The following is a 16,698-nucleotide window of genomic DNA, read 5'->3' on the forward strand; positions in this document are numbered from 1 at the left end:
AATAAGATCCCTTGTGAGAAATAAGATCTCTTGTGAAGCAGATAAATGAAGAAAGGAACACAAGAGGAACATACATATGTGGTGATAGTGAAAGGAAGAAGAATTCGGGAACGCTCAGGGAAAACATGGTACAATTGAGCAAATCGAACACTTGAGTCGGGTCATGTTAGGAGTCAGAATTACAGAAGAGTACAGGCAAACCCTTATAAAGAGGACATGTTTGAGTGTTTTTGTACACATCAGTATAGAAAGTTTCATTTTTATTTAACTTATATAGTGTTCACAACTTTAGTAAAGAGTTTGTAACAAAATAGAATCACTGAGAGTTTAAAAGAAATTTCACGATTGTCCTCATTAAACACTCACTAAACAGCGTATTTAGGTAAACACTCCATCATAGGGCCCGCGGTCTCTTAGTTGAGCAAAAGATGCACGGCAAGTAATGACCACTAGGGCACGGTTACTTTAATTCCTAAGGAGAACCCAGAGGGTTCTCTCGACTTGGTACTGGTTTGTTAACTTAGCACTGGCCACTAGGATGCTGTTGCTTAGTTCTACCGGGAGTCCGGCTACACTGATTCGATATAGGTCAGCACGCCTTTATATACCCCTTAGCGCCGGGTGGGGCCTACAGCGGCCGGCTGGCGACGGAGGGTGGGGGGAGCTTGAGGGTGTCCTTTCGGCCGGGCAGCAAGGCGATAGTTGCCGAGCGAAGCGGCGCTATGCGTGAGGGAGAAAGTATTCAGATCCGTGCGTTAGACAAAATACCGGGTGCTACACATTTAAATTCTTTGAATTAAAACAACAATACTTTTGACCTTTTAACGATTATCCATACTAGTGACCAATTTTCGTAAAAGTATTGCAAATTCAGTTGGAGATTTAAGCTATAAATATGTATAAATCGAAAATGCTGCATTGCTATAATAACATTTTTGGCAATTTATAGCTTAAATCTTCAATTGTATCACAATCTCCCAATTCTTTGATGTGAGTTATAGTCGATATTGTGGAGAGTCTTTTTTTTCAATCAAGTTAATTTTCATTTTTGTGAAAGTGTTATTCAAGTTATTATGTCAGTAATGTTAAACAACTGGCTAATAATGATATAATAACAGAACTTGAATAGAACTCTTACAGAACTTGAAAATTGATTAATTGTCCAAATTTTGTGAAACAACTGGCCCTTACTAACATGCACAATATGTTTAACCTTTACAGAGTGAGGTATTGTTCAAGATGCGGATACAAGAGGATGAGAGGGTCATAGACTGTTCCATTGACAATATCCAACTCTTCACAAGTAGTTTCGGGAGGCAAGTATAATAATTATGTTTTTACACAGGGTGTAATATAGCTGTGTTCTTTCCTTCATTTTAATCCATTTGGTATTATCGAATTTATTTACCCAATATTAAAAAAATATGTATATTTAAAAGGAGAATATATAAATGATCCGTTTTACTGTAGAAGGAAGATATCTTTTTAAAAATGATTTATTTTTACATTAACTTCACACAAGAGGCCCCGAGGAAAATAATTTCTAATTATTGAAGAAAATATAAGTGATTCTCAACAGAAAAGATACAGTCCCAACTAGGACTTGGACTTAATCCTAGATGCGACCGAGAATTGCTAATATTGTCTTCAATAATTAAATATTACAATTTGAGGTTTCATTCATTAAGTTATTCCAAAAATAAAATGAAAAGTTCTCTCATGGCCTATGTAATCTTTTGGGATGCTGTGTGGAGGGTCTTTTTTGGTAAAGGAAGGAGAGGAAATCTACAGTTTTATTCCGAGATTGATGAAATTTTGCACACTTGACATTCAAAACAAGTAGAAGGTCAGTGTCTACATGAGATTTCGAATTACCACCCTCATCAAAATTGGATAAAGCCCATGCAATGTGGGGATTTCAGCTAGAATCATATATTTTAATCAAATTAAATAATATAATTTTCATTTTTTGGAATAACTTTATTGAGTAAAACCTCAAATTGTAATATTTAATTATTGAAGACAATATTAGCGATTTCTAAACGAAAATCTGAAACAGAAAAATCAGAAAAGGATACTGTCACATCTAGGACCCTAGTGCCCCGGCAAGGCAAGGGTCCTGGGTTCGTGTCCTAGATGTGACCGTATTAGAAATCGCTAACATTGTCTTCAATAATTAATATAATTTTCTTTAAATCACTATATTTTTTTAATTAACTCCGTCCAGTTTGGGAACAACCATTCCTTCATATATTTTACTGCAATAACCGAGTGCTTGCAGGCGGTGAAGTCTTTAGCTATAGTTCTAAAAAAATTAAAATTTATTTTCAAATATGTACACTGTAGTTTCTGGTTTGACCCCTGCAAGCTTTGTGTTTTGAAGTTGATTGTGATTAAAAGAATTATCTGCTTAGGTCTGGCGAGCAAACAGCTAATCGAGTTTCAGTCCTAGAACCATGCGCTGCATACCTTAAAGCATCAACACAGTTGAACAAGGGCTGGCTCGCAGAAATATCTTTCAAAGAGGGTTATAAACTCAAAGTTTCTCCAGGTTCGTTAACACTCTACATATACTATAAGAATCATTACAAAATAACATAGCGTAATTACATGATACTGTTTTTCTAGCTATAATCAATTTATTCCGAAGCGTGCTGGTGACAATGGTCAAGCCTGATGAAGCCCCTGAGCCTAGTTCGAATGAATCAAACCCAAATGTGATAGAAAAATTAAAAACTTTCCAAAAATATTTGTATTCGATCTTCCAAAGAGGTAAAATAATAGTCATATAAATTTATTAGTGGTATATAATTTAGTACAGTGAAATATCTATCCATTGTTTTTGAAGGGTCCTAATGAAATAAACTATATTTGCGACAAAACAATGAATGTGAAATATAGAAAAAAGCTTCATTCGTACATACATGTTTAATATTTAAAAAAAAAAGATTTAATTTTTGAAGAGTATGTACGGACTTTTTTCACCGGACCGTGTATAAGTAAAGATTAATTCATAGAGGAACAATCAACATGATCTACTTTTGCGAGTTTTGTGTGAAATTAATTTGGGACTGGAAGAAAACAACATACACGAAGAAAAATGATTATTCGAGGAATGATCGATTGAGATTTCACTGTATGTATTTGTTTGGAACATACCAGTTAAATTTTTTCACCATAAAGCATTTAACTTTTTTTCAAAGAAAACCTAAAATTGTTTACGTAAAAACATTTTAAAGCAACTTCTACTTGAAGTATATCTATTACGTATAAACTCTCATATTATAATGCTAACACAATATCTACTCATTATTTCAATTGAATGTGTTAATGATTCTCACAGCCAAAGTAATTATGATGATTGATTTTTAAGATGTTAAGGCGGGTTGCGCCTCCTCCTTCCCTTTGCCAAGGTTTCAGACAGCCTTGCAGCGTTTATCATCAGGGTAGATGTTTAGATTGTCGTGGAAAAGTATATGTTTGTGGCGTTGAGAGAATAATCCAGACTAATTCATTAATAGTAAACAGCTCGACCTACTTAGGTACTTACAAATTACTACCAAGAATTGATCGTCAACAAAGCGACCTACCTACGACAATACGTTGCGAGCAAGTCTGGCACATTACGCCAACTCGCTAGAAGGTTCTAGCCTATCGCCTATGCGTGATTGCAGCGCCGCCGAAAGTTCCCGAAAGGCCCAGACTGAGCGAGTGGCTCCGATTTATTTGCGAATTCATCTACCTACTGTTGCCGTCGGCTGTACAGTATAAATAAGCCCGACGCAGCGAGCAGTCAGTCAGTCATCAATCGACCGCCAACAATTTATATGTCTCGCGAGTGATAACCCGCACACCTTATTTGCGCGCAGGACAATATTCCCGGCTCCGCCCGGTTTCAACTATGGACTCCATCGGGACATCATCCTAGCGCCTTGGCCACCGTCCCTGGCCAGCGCTACAACGGATTACAGCGCCCTGGTTCCAGCGCCTCTGACCAGCGCTTCATCCACGCACCATGACCACCACGAGGACACGCAGCATCCTCACTGGTCTACGCAGCTCCCGCTCAACCGCCTACAAGGTCCACCGCACCTTCGGCCTTCCCGTCAGCACTGGAGTACTGATTCCCAAGATCGCCAGTGCCTGACAGTCAACGAGTCCGGTCACCAGCGCCCGGCGTCGACTCACTGACCCGCGCTTGACCAGCCATCACAGCCTGCATCCGGAGAGAATACAACATCTGTCCTAAGTCAACTCTCGTCACAGCTATCTGACTCAAATAAACACTGACCTTCACGACCGTCTTTTATTTCGTGCCTCTCGCAAGATCCCCAAATGTTTTTTGTGTTCAGTTCAGGAATGACCATACAATACCGGATAGCACGAAACATTGATGAAAGGAAGAGGAAGAGCAATACAACTTAAGGTTAAACATAACATATGTTATAATCTACGCGTTCATGTCCTTATAAAAACTCAATTCTTCGAAGAAAGGCACACAAATACAACATAGAAATTTGATTGAATCGCCGATACAATATTGTACTTATATGCCTTTCTTGACAAAACTATTTATTGTATGTAAATAATTAATATTTTAAAGCATAACTTGCAGATATATTTTTGTAAAATAATTAAATTTACACCGTCTATGAACGCATAGATTATAACATATGCTACGTTTAACCTTAATGTGTTAAAAATCAATCATCGCTATCAGAATATAATAATATATAGTATATATTTCTGATGGAGCCTGTATGATGGAACTATATTTTGAAATACTGCTAACAAGTGTTTCTTATGAGCATGTCTTTTCTTGAAATTCTACTTTCTTTTTACGAATATACTTGTATGTATGCTTGCTCTAAAACTTTAAACATATTTATCACTTTTTTAGAAACCAATTCGTCAAATGAGGATGGCAGCAATGAATGGCTGAAGTTCAATATAATAATGTTGCATGTTGGGGTAGAAATATCAAATGATAACCGTCCTCTAGCCTTATTGACCGTGAAAGGACTTAGAGCATTACTGGTTATAACCCACTTAGGTATCCATATTATGGCTGCTCTAAGAGACATCGAACTCATTGACCACAACCCAGACTCTTTACATAAACAGGTAACATTACCATTCACTATTTTCGGAAACGGAAGGATTATTGCCAACTTAACCATCCCCTGGAGACAGTCAATAGTCAATGATGCAATGAAAGCGATCGCCATTTAAAACTTCCCATTATCTGCGAATTTAAGCTTTATTGACAATTTGTTTTGACCGTTTCCAGTGCGCTTTGTTTATTATTTTTTAAACTTTTAACTCTTTATTGTTTAGTTATTTATTTGTCTTGATTGTCGAGATTTTTTCTTTATCTTCTCACTGTCTGCGAATTATGAGAATTTTGATTGAAGCTTTTTTGACAATTTGTATTAACCGCTTCCTGTGCGCTCTGTTTATTATTTTCTAAACTTTAAACTCTTTAGTAGATTGTCAAGATTTTTTCTTTATCCATATTTAAGTTACACATATGCATTTGCTATAAATCAAAATATCCTTCAAATGAATGCACTTTTAATTAATTTTCTGCATCATTGTGTTTCATTCTACGTGCACGCTGAATGACTAAAAAGTTAAATTATGGATTGAATGTAATCAATGTTTTTATCGTATGCCAAATATTTTATAAAAACATTACTTAAATTAACCAAAAAGACAAACACACGTAGTAAACATTAACTCCCCAACAACCTGCACACGGCGGGCTACTTGGAATTTTACCCTTGGTACACTAACGTATAGGTGTTGGTAGCTTGGTTGAGGAAAAATAACATTTTATTTAGTGTTAAACTTTATATGATGACTAAAATGAATAATAACTTTGTCTAATGAAAAAATAATACAATTCTGAGTGCTACTAAAATAACAAAATAGAATGAACAAGTTAACACATTATTTTTTTTAACCCTTCCTAGCTGGTTCTGTCAACAGATTTGAATGCAACCCCTATTAATGTTTCCATAACACTATCTCTAAAAAATTACATTCTCATGCACTCAAAAACCATTCCTGTGTTCAGAATGAATATCGAAAAATCAACGACCAACCGGTCAGTGGCTGAGTTGGCATTGTGTTTGGGTCCCACCCAGGCATAGTGTGTTCAATTCCTCTGCTGGCTAAGTCCTCCATCACAACGCAAGCAACATTTTCCGCATACTGTGGTGGTAGTAGGAGATTTTCAAATATTCTCAGGTACTCGGGAATGTTTGTCTTTCTTTAAAAAAAAAAAATTATCATTGAAATGTTGAGAGAGAAACCTTGTAATACATGAAATACATTAAAAAAAAAAACAAATTAAATTAAACACAAGAGCCTTGTCTCTTTATGGTGAGGAAAAGCTATTATTATTTACCTTGATAACACTGTATAATATGTATAATTGTATATTTATTGTAAAAAACATACAAATATTAAATAAAAAAATAAAAAAAAAACATTCAAATAAAAAGCAACAAAATACAAACATATGTTTTTTTACAGGTTTGACACACCTCTTTAGTAAAAACAGCAAAAAAAACTCATGTTTACAATTCACAATAAAAACAAATGACGTGTGGTCAATATTTTTACATAAATATTACAAAGTACGTAATAAAAATAGCTGTACAATAAACTGCTCCACATTTGAAAAAGGATTTTCCATGGATATCAGTAGATTTAGTACGACCATTAGTTTGGGAAACACTGTTATAGGGTATTTTGGTAGTAGCCATGTCGTGCAATGGACATATTGTGCGTTTTATGCGTAGTCAATGTTTTTTCCTTATTTTCAGCACTAATTCATAATATTTTACTTATGGCCCATGTGTCCATATGTACTAAAATGATTTACATAAGTAACACATTTAAACTAGGTATTATGTCCATATGCACTAAAATGATTTACAAAAGTAACACATTTAAAGTAGATATTTATTTTTATCCAACTTAAAAATTACGAAATTCCAAATGTGTACCCTGTGCACTGAGCACACAGCACGTGAGCTCGAGGGATTTTCTAGCACCGTAAGGGAAGGGTTAAAGAAAATATGTTGTATGACACTAATAACTGGCCAGATTTGGAGAAGATTCTGACAAAACACAACCACTCTTTTACAAAATCTGCTGCCACATTGGATTTACTGCTCATAGCTCATAATCATAGCTCCCGGGTAGATGGCGCCAAGACATTCATTTTACAAATTAAGACAGTTTTATGAAACATATTGCAATATGGAAGCCTATTAGTTTTTATTGATGCCCTGCCAGTTATTGGAGTCCTGCCAGGTTTTGGATCTGTCACCTTAGGTACATATAAATAATACCAGTTTTTTAATGTTTCCAGATATTATCAATTGTTGATGGGGATGCTTTCAAAATTCAATTAGTGATGCATAACATGAATCTTCCCAAAAATATTGACCTCATTGATAGTATGAAAGTTGTTGGACACATCAGCCGTATTAAAATAGTTTTTCTGGATCAGTTTGTTTCTTCAATGCTGGTAAGTATTGTAATACATAGTTGTCTATCAAATACATAGTAAAAAAATAAAAGTTAATACATTATTATTCTGTTAATAATAGGCTTAATAGGTGCGTGTTAAATGAACCTAAGCTTATACATTTATTTTTAGAATTTCCTCCACATCTTTGAAGCTGCCCTTGATGGTATAAAACGAGCATTAATTGGAACAGTTGAATGGACAAAGGTCAATTTAATGTCTACGGATGAGCATTCTACCAAAATGAGTGTGGAACTTCAGTTGAAGTCCCCTATTATAATAATTCCCCAAAATTCAAAAAGCTACAACGCTGTGTTAGCTAACTTGGGTGAAGTTACTCTAACAACTAAATTCTCTAAATACGAATTGGAGGTAAGATTTGTGATTTTTCTCACCTGTTTCTTTGGTTTTCAATAGCTCTTTTTATAATAATATTATGCGTTTTCTAATTCGATTAACAGCAAACAAATGGGGTAATTGTTCAAGAGCTGATGCTAGATTTCTACAAATTCAACTTGTCTCAAGTTATGTTGACGCCCAATGCTTCTGAGGTTGGTAGTGAAAAAATGCTCCTTCAACCCACCACTTTAAGGATTCGTGTTTTATGGAATCTGTCATCCCTTTGGTATATCAAGATGGCCAAAATGCAATTTAATGGAAAGATTTCGGCCATTAAGGTAATGGATTGTTTATTTTTGTTATCATCTGTTTAATACTTTGTAATAAACATGTAAATTATTAATGTGTTAAAAACTTTTAAGATAAAAGTGGCAAACTCAGACATCAACAATGTGATGAAAATCTTTCGGGATAACTTGAGTGAAGAAAGAAGTCAGAATGTGGAAGCAAGTCCATCACTAAGACCTGGTTCTAGTAACACTTTTTCCCAGCCGAGGAGTGCCACATATATGCAAACTGACACAGCCAATACAATTGGAGGTATGGTGGAAGCCCCTACTCCAAACGGAATTCTCATGAAGTTCACCATTACCATAGAGAGTTTGATTGTCGAATTGATGACAGAAGGCTCAGAAACTGTGAGTGAAAAACACATTTATATTGTCCTGATTCCTGATAATTATATTTAATTTATGATAAGCTTTATAGAAAGTCATATTACATAACATTTAATAAAAAACCGGTTTGCAAATAACATTCCGGTGACATTCAATAGATGTAGAAAATCTGGTACTTGGAGAAATATTTTTGGATAGAATATGGCTCAAAACCATAAAACAGAAAACCCGTTTGTATGTATGTTCCATTACTAACTCTCGAACGGTGAGCTCTGGCCTCATGAAACTTGTAAAGCTTTTTATATATGAGATCTCTAGATCGAAAATATTTACTGCTTGCAACATCATTACAATCATGAGCTATGAAGCTTTGAAATGTCCATTCAACTATCATAGAATTTGACACTGTATTTTTTTGATGTTCAATAATTTAACTCATTTTTTTTAATGTTGATACCTAGGCAAAGCCCGGGGTAGTAAATCTAGATCTATATTAAAAATATTTTTCTATGTACTGGAATCTAAATTTGGGCACTACCTTAATAAATGATTAAATAAATGACACCAAAGAAACTAATTTTTGTAGCTCCAGACACAATCGTCTATCAGTCCTTCAGGTGAAGGTGGTCTTGCACAAGTCAGCTTACTTCAGTTGTCCATCAAAGGAACTAAATTCTCCAATCAGTCTATGGAGGTCAATCTAGGGCTGAAAGATTGCCTGTTGGATGACACAAGGCCTAACAGGGAGTCAAAGATAACTCGCTTTATGGAGAGAAAGTCCTACGAGGACCCTACTGAATTGATCAACGTTCCTACAGAAGACTCGAGCATGATCGAAGTTTTTTATAATCAGAAACCCCTCCAAACTGAAAGTAAGAGTAAAAATTATTAAATCTTTATGTTCCTGACATTATAACATAACGTAATATTATGAACTTTTTTAATTAATTATTTTAATAACAGACAATGCATCACAATGGTTTTTGCTGTGCATATATCACTATGAACCAATACACTGTCCCAGAGATAGTGTCTTACCCCCACCACCGCGCCCGGCTGCGTTGTCCATGTGTAAACGCGGTTTTACTAGACAGTAGAATTATAGCCAGTCGCTTCGTGCATACGTATCTCGGCTCTCAGTGCTCCAAGATCTCGTATTTCAACTTAAAAGTGTCACGTAAATGGAACACTACAATATATTTTGGTATAGAAGATGTAATATTTTTCACGAACTCGCTCGTAACGCACGTTGGCGTGTTGTCATTTTGACAGCTTTCTGTGTTTTAAATACGGTAGAATTATTGTATTGTCTCATTGTCCTGCCCTGCGTGGTCGAGGCTGTTCACAGAGTAGGGATTCTTGTTTTAATTGTCAAGTGTGCAAAATTTCATCAATCTCGGAGTAAATCTGAAGATTTGTATAAAAAAATATCTACAGGCACTCTCTTTATGTAATATATAGATTGTCTTCCAGAAATGATGTTAGCAATGATGAAATATTTGCAGATTACTTGTGAAATGATTCGGCTGGCGGTAGTTTACGTGCATTTATTTTTTAAAATTATTTTTATTACTTGCTAGAGCAATCCCGGTGAGTTACAAAGCTCATTGTAGTGATCAAGTGGGAGTTAATATGTACTATTTTATATTGGTATTTTGATATCTATTTGATAATTATAAAGACTGTTCGATTGATTGTGACGTAATTCCAAGAAGAATTTCTGCAATATCGCATCATTTTAGCAATTCTGAAACAAGTGCCTACGAGATAGTTAAAAATTAGTGGTCTCGTAGAGACAATCGTCCTAAAGTAGAACCATTTTCCACTAGAGGTGGGCAAAATTGATTGAATTAATTCCACGAATTAATTCAATCTTGTAACACAATCGATCTTATTCTCATTTTCAAAAGGAATTGAATCTTAATTCCTATCGATGGCATTTTTTTCTAAACATTTTACAATTAAATTATTTCATGATAATAAGGTAATAATTAATAACTAGCAGTTAAAAACCCGCTCCGCGGGTTTTTGCTGCTAGGCCCTGCGGGCGGCACTTCTTGCACGGCACTGATATTAACTGTTATGGTACCTAAAATAATTTGCTCATAGGAGACTTGCAGTGCTTAAATATGTGTTACAACCGTCAATGTCTATAAGTTGAATCAATATCGTTATAGTTTGTCACAACAATTAAAGATAGTTATAACAAAGATGACTGAAATAATAGATTATTACATATTGATTAATTGTACCCGTGTTTATGGATAAAAGGAGGGTAATTGTGCGATGAGATTAACAGTCGGTTTAATTAAAAGGTGTAAATTTTACTCCAACTGGTGGTAATTCTTTACCTAAAACTGTTACTGTATCTAATAAAGTTTAAAGTTAGAATATATATACACCTTCATCAGGAGAGTAAAAATCTATATTTAAAGGTAGATTATTACAATATAGCGCCCCTGAGGTGATATCTCACAAAAGCGGCGCTATGCAAATTGTCCAATTAATAAATAAATATAATGTTTACATTTTATTATGTACGTATGCATTGATATACAATGGAAATAGATAAAATAATGTTATCCTATTAAACTTTATTTTATTAAAAAACAAATAACTTTTTTAACATCACTTTATTATATACAACCAATACATGTTTCATGAAAGGAGTATACACCGAAGTAAAAAATTAAATATAGATTACAATTGGAAAAAAGAAGTGGAAGGAGGGGGGAGGGGTAAGAGTAGGCTGGGTTTATAAGAATTCGGAATTACAATATGAAAGACCAGTTAAGTGGGAAAATATTTAAAAGAGAGTTTATAAAAAAAATCTTGTTAATTATATCTACTTTTATAAACATGTTCTCTTATTTCTAAAATTTCGAAATTATTTATTTGTGATGCTTCATATCCTGTGTAAAGTATTTTAAGACCTGAAAAAAAAAATTGCATAAAACCATAAAACAATATATTCATAAGACAAATAACATTTAATAACGGTTATTCTAATAAATTGAAAGTTGAAATACTAAATAAAAAAATTGAACATATTCTCTTCAAACGGTATTTTTACCCTATTTCTTAAGATATAAATAAACAATCAGGATTAAAGCATCGCAAATAAATAATTTTTAAATTTTAGAAATTATAAAACATGTCAATATAAAATCAGATATAATTAATAAGCCAAAAAAATTATAAATAATAATGAAAAATGCCATTGCAAAGTTTAAATAAACTTCCAGAAGAAATCTTCTTATGAAACGCTTAATGGTCAAGTAATTTTGCATATTTAAATATTCGCGCCAGTTATTTGGTTAGTTTTTACACCGCCAGAGGTGCGCTCTGTGTCGGCCAGCTATTGCCGGCCATATTGAATGAACGCGTGCTTTTTTCGTCAAACGTCAAACGTAATCACGTAATTGTGGATAATTTTCACTGTAATTTAATTAATCCAATGGATTATAAACTTTCTAAAACATATTTTCTTCGATATTATCGAAAAATTATATGAGGAGAAACGATATTCTTGAAGAAATATCGTATTACATGTGGCGATTCTTTTTAAGTATGAAATCGTGTCTTAATTTTTAATGTCTTATTTTTTTTGTATCCAGTCGCCTGCAAACCGAAATGAACCTTACGGTCGCTTAAAATTGAGGGGCAGATTGGTATTTTTTGCCTGCAGACCCCCAATGCAGAATTTATCCGAATCACATAATATGAGTTTGACCAATCAGAGGGCCTACATCGTCCAGACGCTGGGACAATAATACTATCAGATGATGTGCACTTTAAACGATTTAAATATTATAGTGTTTCATAGAAATCTAATTAAATATTATTACGGTACTATGGCGGCGCGCTGCGAAGTTTATATTATGTACCTACTGTGCCCTGTTGCACTAAATCGCGTATCTAGAATCCCGCGTCCCGTGCCGTAATCCAAAAGACTCTTTTCATCGAGTCCCCAGTCAAGGAATTAAACAATTTATTCCGTTTTCAGTTGTGACGTCACGCGTCGTGACACAAATCCTATGTCCCATGTACCGAGTCTGTCCGGACAAGCGGTCAATCTCAATCTCAGGGAATAAGTGAAACAGGACAGAGACAGAGACACTCGAGACAGAGTTCCCAATTCCCTATTCGTTATCGAGTCCCTTTCGTTACTAGTTACAGGTCCGTCCGCACCGTCTGCAAGAACGCAAGTCATTGATGTCGCAGATAGACACAACACACTTACTAGTCAAAAGTTCCTAATTCATTGCACTATGTCAGCTGTCAATCGGTTCGTCGTTAGTTCCCGCGTGGCTAAACCTTTGATTTAGTACCTAGTCAGGTGAAAACTTTCTACTTCGGAATCTGAATCCTAATAAAAAAGCGAAAGTATCTCCTGTATTCTTCTCCTTTCCACATGCGAAAATAATGCAATACGCTTAGAAACAAAACGATGTTTACGTTATTGTTCTTAAAAGTATGTTTTTTATGTACCTGCCTACTTGTAGACGTAAAAAGAGATCAGTTGACTGTCGAATTGTGGGTGATGATAACAAGTCATTTCTTTTGATTTCTGTATTTTTGTACTGAATTGTATGCCACTCAATTTCAGACTTTCAATCAGTTTTTATTTGGCGCATGGATTTAAAATTACCATTGAGGTAAGTACCTTCAAACATTAAAATAAATAAATATAATATATATGTGGTTGAAGCTTATTCCAGGTGAACGGGTCGGATATACAAAAGTGGGATAATAATAATATAGTTATCGAAGGAAGCAAACACTTTGTGGCTTGACATTATTACACAAATTAAAGAATAACTTTGTTTTAAACCACGTTATTACATTTATAGACGTCGACCGGTTTCGGTTGAACTCAACCTTCATCAGGACAGTACAAATATAAACTAAAATATAATACAGAGGAAGATTATTAGGTAAACAATAAAGAAAGAGAAAGTATATAAATGTGAGGGAGAGAGCATCAGGGCAGCGGAGTAGGTAGTGGGGTCGGGGAGGGGTAGGGATTACCCAGGGAGAAAGGAAACATCTTTAAAATAGGGCTTTTAGTGAGTTCTATCTGTTTGTTTAAAATTGGGTAATTATTTTTATTTTTACTTGCTTTTGAGATTTCCAATGATTCTAGATTATTGAGACGTATTCCTATTTTATTTTTATGTAGTATTTGAACTCCTGTCGTTCTATTAAATGTATGATTAGTGTTAATTAGGTGTTCGGCGAATTCTGAAAAACCGGTATTTTTTAAACACCTGACATGTTCTTTTACTCGAATATTTACATTACGCGCGGTTTTACCAATATATATTGCCGGGCAATCGTTGCAATTAAGTTTGTAGATCCCAGAGTGGCTAAACGTATCTTCTTTATCTTTACAATTATTTAAAAATTTGGCTAAGTTATTATTAGTATAGAAGGCCGGCCTAATTTCTGATGGAAGTTTAGATGTGCAAAGTGAAGAGAATTTACTTATGAACAAAATTCTACGCCATTGGGTAGTTAAATTATTATTATTAATAGTTGGTAGAGCATTATATAGAAATTTATTTGTTGCGATTCGGCGAAGTTTTTTTGAAAGGATTTTATCAATAAGATCAGAGTGATAACCGTTGTTATTAGCTATTTGTTTTATTGTAAGGAGTTCGTTAGAAAAATTATTATTAGATAATGGGATGGTGACTAGCCGGTGGATCATGCTGTGAAAGGAGGAATGTTTATGTGAGATAGGGTGGTTGGAGGTGTTATGGATTACGGTGTCCGTAAATGTAGGTTTTCTAAAAATGTTGAAGTTAATTCTATTTTTAACGATAGACAAAGAAAGATCTAGAAAGTTTAAGCTGGAATTTATGCCCATCTCTAATGTGAACTGGATTTGTGAGTGGAAGGAATTAAGGAGTGTCAGGAAAGTGTTTAACTGGCGCTCTGTGCCCGTCCAAATACAAAAAATGTCATCCACATAACGTTTCCACAAGAGAATATTTTTTAATAATGGGGATTTACATGCAAATATTTTATTTATTATTTTTTTACCTTCATCAGGACAGTACAAATATAAACTAAAATATAATACAGAGGAAGATTATTAGGTAAACAATAAAGAAAGAGAAAGTATATAAATGTGAGGGAGAGAGCATCATAAAAATAAAATAGGAATACGTCTCAATAATCTAGAATCATTGGAAATCTCAAAAGCAAGTAAAAATAAAAATAATTACCCAATTTTAAACAAACAGATAGAACTCACTAAAAGCCCTATTTTAAAGATGTTTCCTTTCTCCCTGGGTAATCCCTACCCCTCCCCGACCCCACTACCTACTCCGCTGCCCTGATGCTCTCTCCCTCACATTTATATACTTTCTCTTTCTTTATTGTTTACCTAATAATCTTCCTCTGTATTATATTTTAGTTTATATTTGTACTGTCCTGATGAAGTTTGAGTTCAACCGAAACCGGTCGACGTCTATAAATGTAATAAAGTGGTTTAAAACATTCTTTAATTTGTGTAATAATATAGTTCTTATAATTGCTTTAAGAACGTATCTCATTGCCCCAAAAATAATATATTTTTTATGTAAAGATTGTCTTAACGTACCTACTTTTTGTAGTAAATATATAGATAGTTTTACGAAGAAAGATAATAATAATTTTTATTCTGGGATTCAGTTTGCCAGCAAAAATTTTCTATGCAAAAAAAAAATCGAGTGGGACTTTTTATTATTGGTATCGTTTAATGATGTTTTACCTTCGCTTTTTATAAGAAAAAGCAACATACTGAATAGCCAAGATGTCTTCCAGAAAAAGGATCGAACTTTGGTGTTACTTTTCTGAAGTAGATGGAGGGATGCATTGCTCCACAATTTAGAAATGGCAGTTAAAAAATAAACTTCCGACTATTCCTCTCCAGGTCCAGCTGCGCCTTCCGTGTCCTTTGCGGCACCCATTTCAACGATTTTATTAGTGACTTGTAAAATTACTTTTTATTTTTGTTCGTAAAATAACATATTTATTAAAAAGTTTGTAACATGTTTATTTTGTGGAACGACATATCATTTTTTACTAAAGTTACTCCAATGCTCTCCTCGCTTTAAGAACTCTGTGCTATAAAGTGTAAAGCTTACAAATACAGGTTTTCTAAGTAAAGTTATAAATGTACTTCTGCAATATACAAAATAAATCCCTGTATTTGATATTTTTTGTGTGTTTATTTAAAATGTTTTTTTCAAAACGAACACATTTATGTGAATGCGAAAAAATGGTTCATTATTGCTTTCTTTAAGTTTCCTAAATGTGAGCAATCTAGCTACAAAACCAAAATGAAGTGTCGAATCAAGGAATTAAATGAATGAATTTAATGAATTAGTTCACTTGACCAGGTGAATAAGACTGAATTGATTCATTATTGTGAATGAATCTGCCCATGTCTATTTTCCACCAGGTGTTAACGTCATAAAAAATAATCGAAAAATTCTTAACGCATTCTAAAAATTGTGAAAAATATTTTATTCCTATTCACAGCTCTAGATACTTTAAAATGTGAAGTAAAGAGATATCACTAAATTACAACAAAATCATAATATTACTCGGGGCCTCCTGTGTAGGTTTAATGTATTTTAAGGTTGAACACATTTCTGTATTACCACCTACTGTACTAGTAACCTTTGTGGTTTCTTCAACTCATTCCTTTTTTTATTTTTCATTTCAGTTAATCTGCAAGTGTCAAATTTCAAGCTGGTTCTCTCCATTGAATTCTTGTTGAAGATCGGAAACTTTTTAACTAGTGGACTCTCTGTCTTAAGGCGACCATCCCAACCGTACGGAAGAAATAGACAAAATGTTCACTCGAGGGTAGGTCAGGTAGGTTCACCATTCAGAAGTTTAATAATATGTTGTTTTATGGTTTTCACCTACAGGGGCACTCGGGAATGCATCTTTCCCAATTTCTTTGAAAAATTATATTGTCTCTAATTTAATCAATCAATCAATCAATCAATCAATCAATCTATGTATATCTGAATGTACATTCATCATTTTTTTTTCCAAAGTCGGTGTTGACATGTATTGCAAATTTTTAGTCCTACAATTTTGCTTTATTGTTGGTTTTTATAAATTTTGTTAAGGTGC

General features: G+C 34.1%; 1 protein-coding gene across 2 annotated transcripts in view; it reads left to right on the top strand.

The window, feature by feature from the left end:
• Nucleotides 1-16,698, top strand: part of LOC149423044 (intermembrane lipid transfer protein Vps13-like) — a 153,880-nt gene that overhangs the window by 77,158 nt on the left and 60,024 nt on the right. For both annotated transcript variants that reach the window (XM_089632437.1, XM_089632436.1), the window contains exons 29-38: nt 1,222-1,316; nt 2,415-2,551; nt 2,629-2,772; nt 4,901-5,124; nt 7,385-7,543; nt 7,676-7,915; nt 8,005-8,220; nt 8,305-8,580; nt 9,146-9,431; nt 16,280-16,431. In XM_089632437.1, coding sequence (XP_089488563.1) covers nt 1,222-1,316; nt 2,415-2,551; nt 2,629-2,772; nt 4,901-5,124; nt 7,385-7,543; nt 7,676-7,915; nt 8,005-8,220; nt 8,305-8,580; nt 9,146-9,431; nt 16,280-16,431 — 1,929 coding nt within the window. The remainder of the gene's footprint in view (nt 1-1,221; nt 1,317-2,414; nt 2,552-2,628; nt 2,773-4,900; nt 5,125-7,384; nt 7,544-7,675; nt 7,916-8,004; nt 8,221-8,304; nt 8,581-9,145; nt 9,432-16,279; nt 16,432-16,698) is intronic.

This window comes from Hesperophylax consimilis, chromosome 6 (assembly GCF_061612785.1).
Source record: "Hesperophylax consimilis isolate HC1 chromosome 6, BYU_Hcon_1.0, whole genome shotgun sequence".
In the NCBI taxonomy this organism is placed as follows: Eukaryota; Metazoa; Arthropoda; class Insecta; order Trichoptera; family Limnephilidae; genus Hesperophylax; species Hesperophylax consimilis.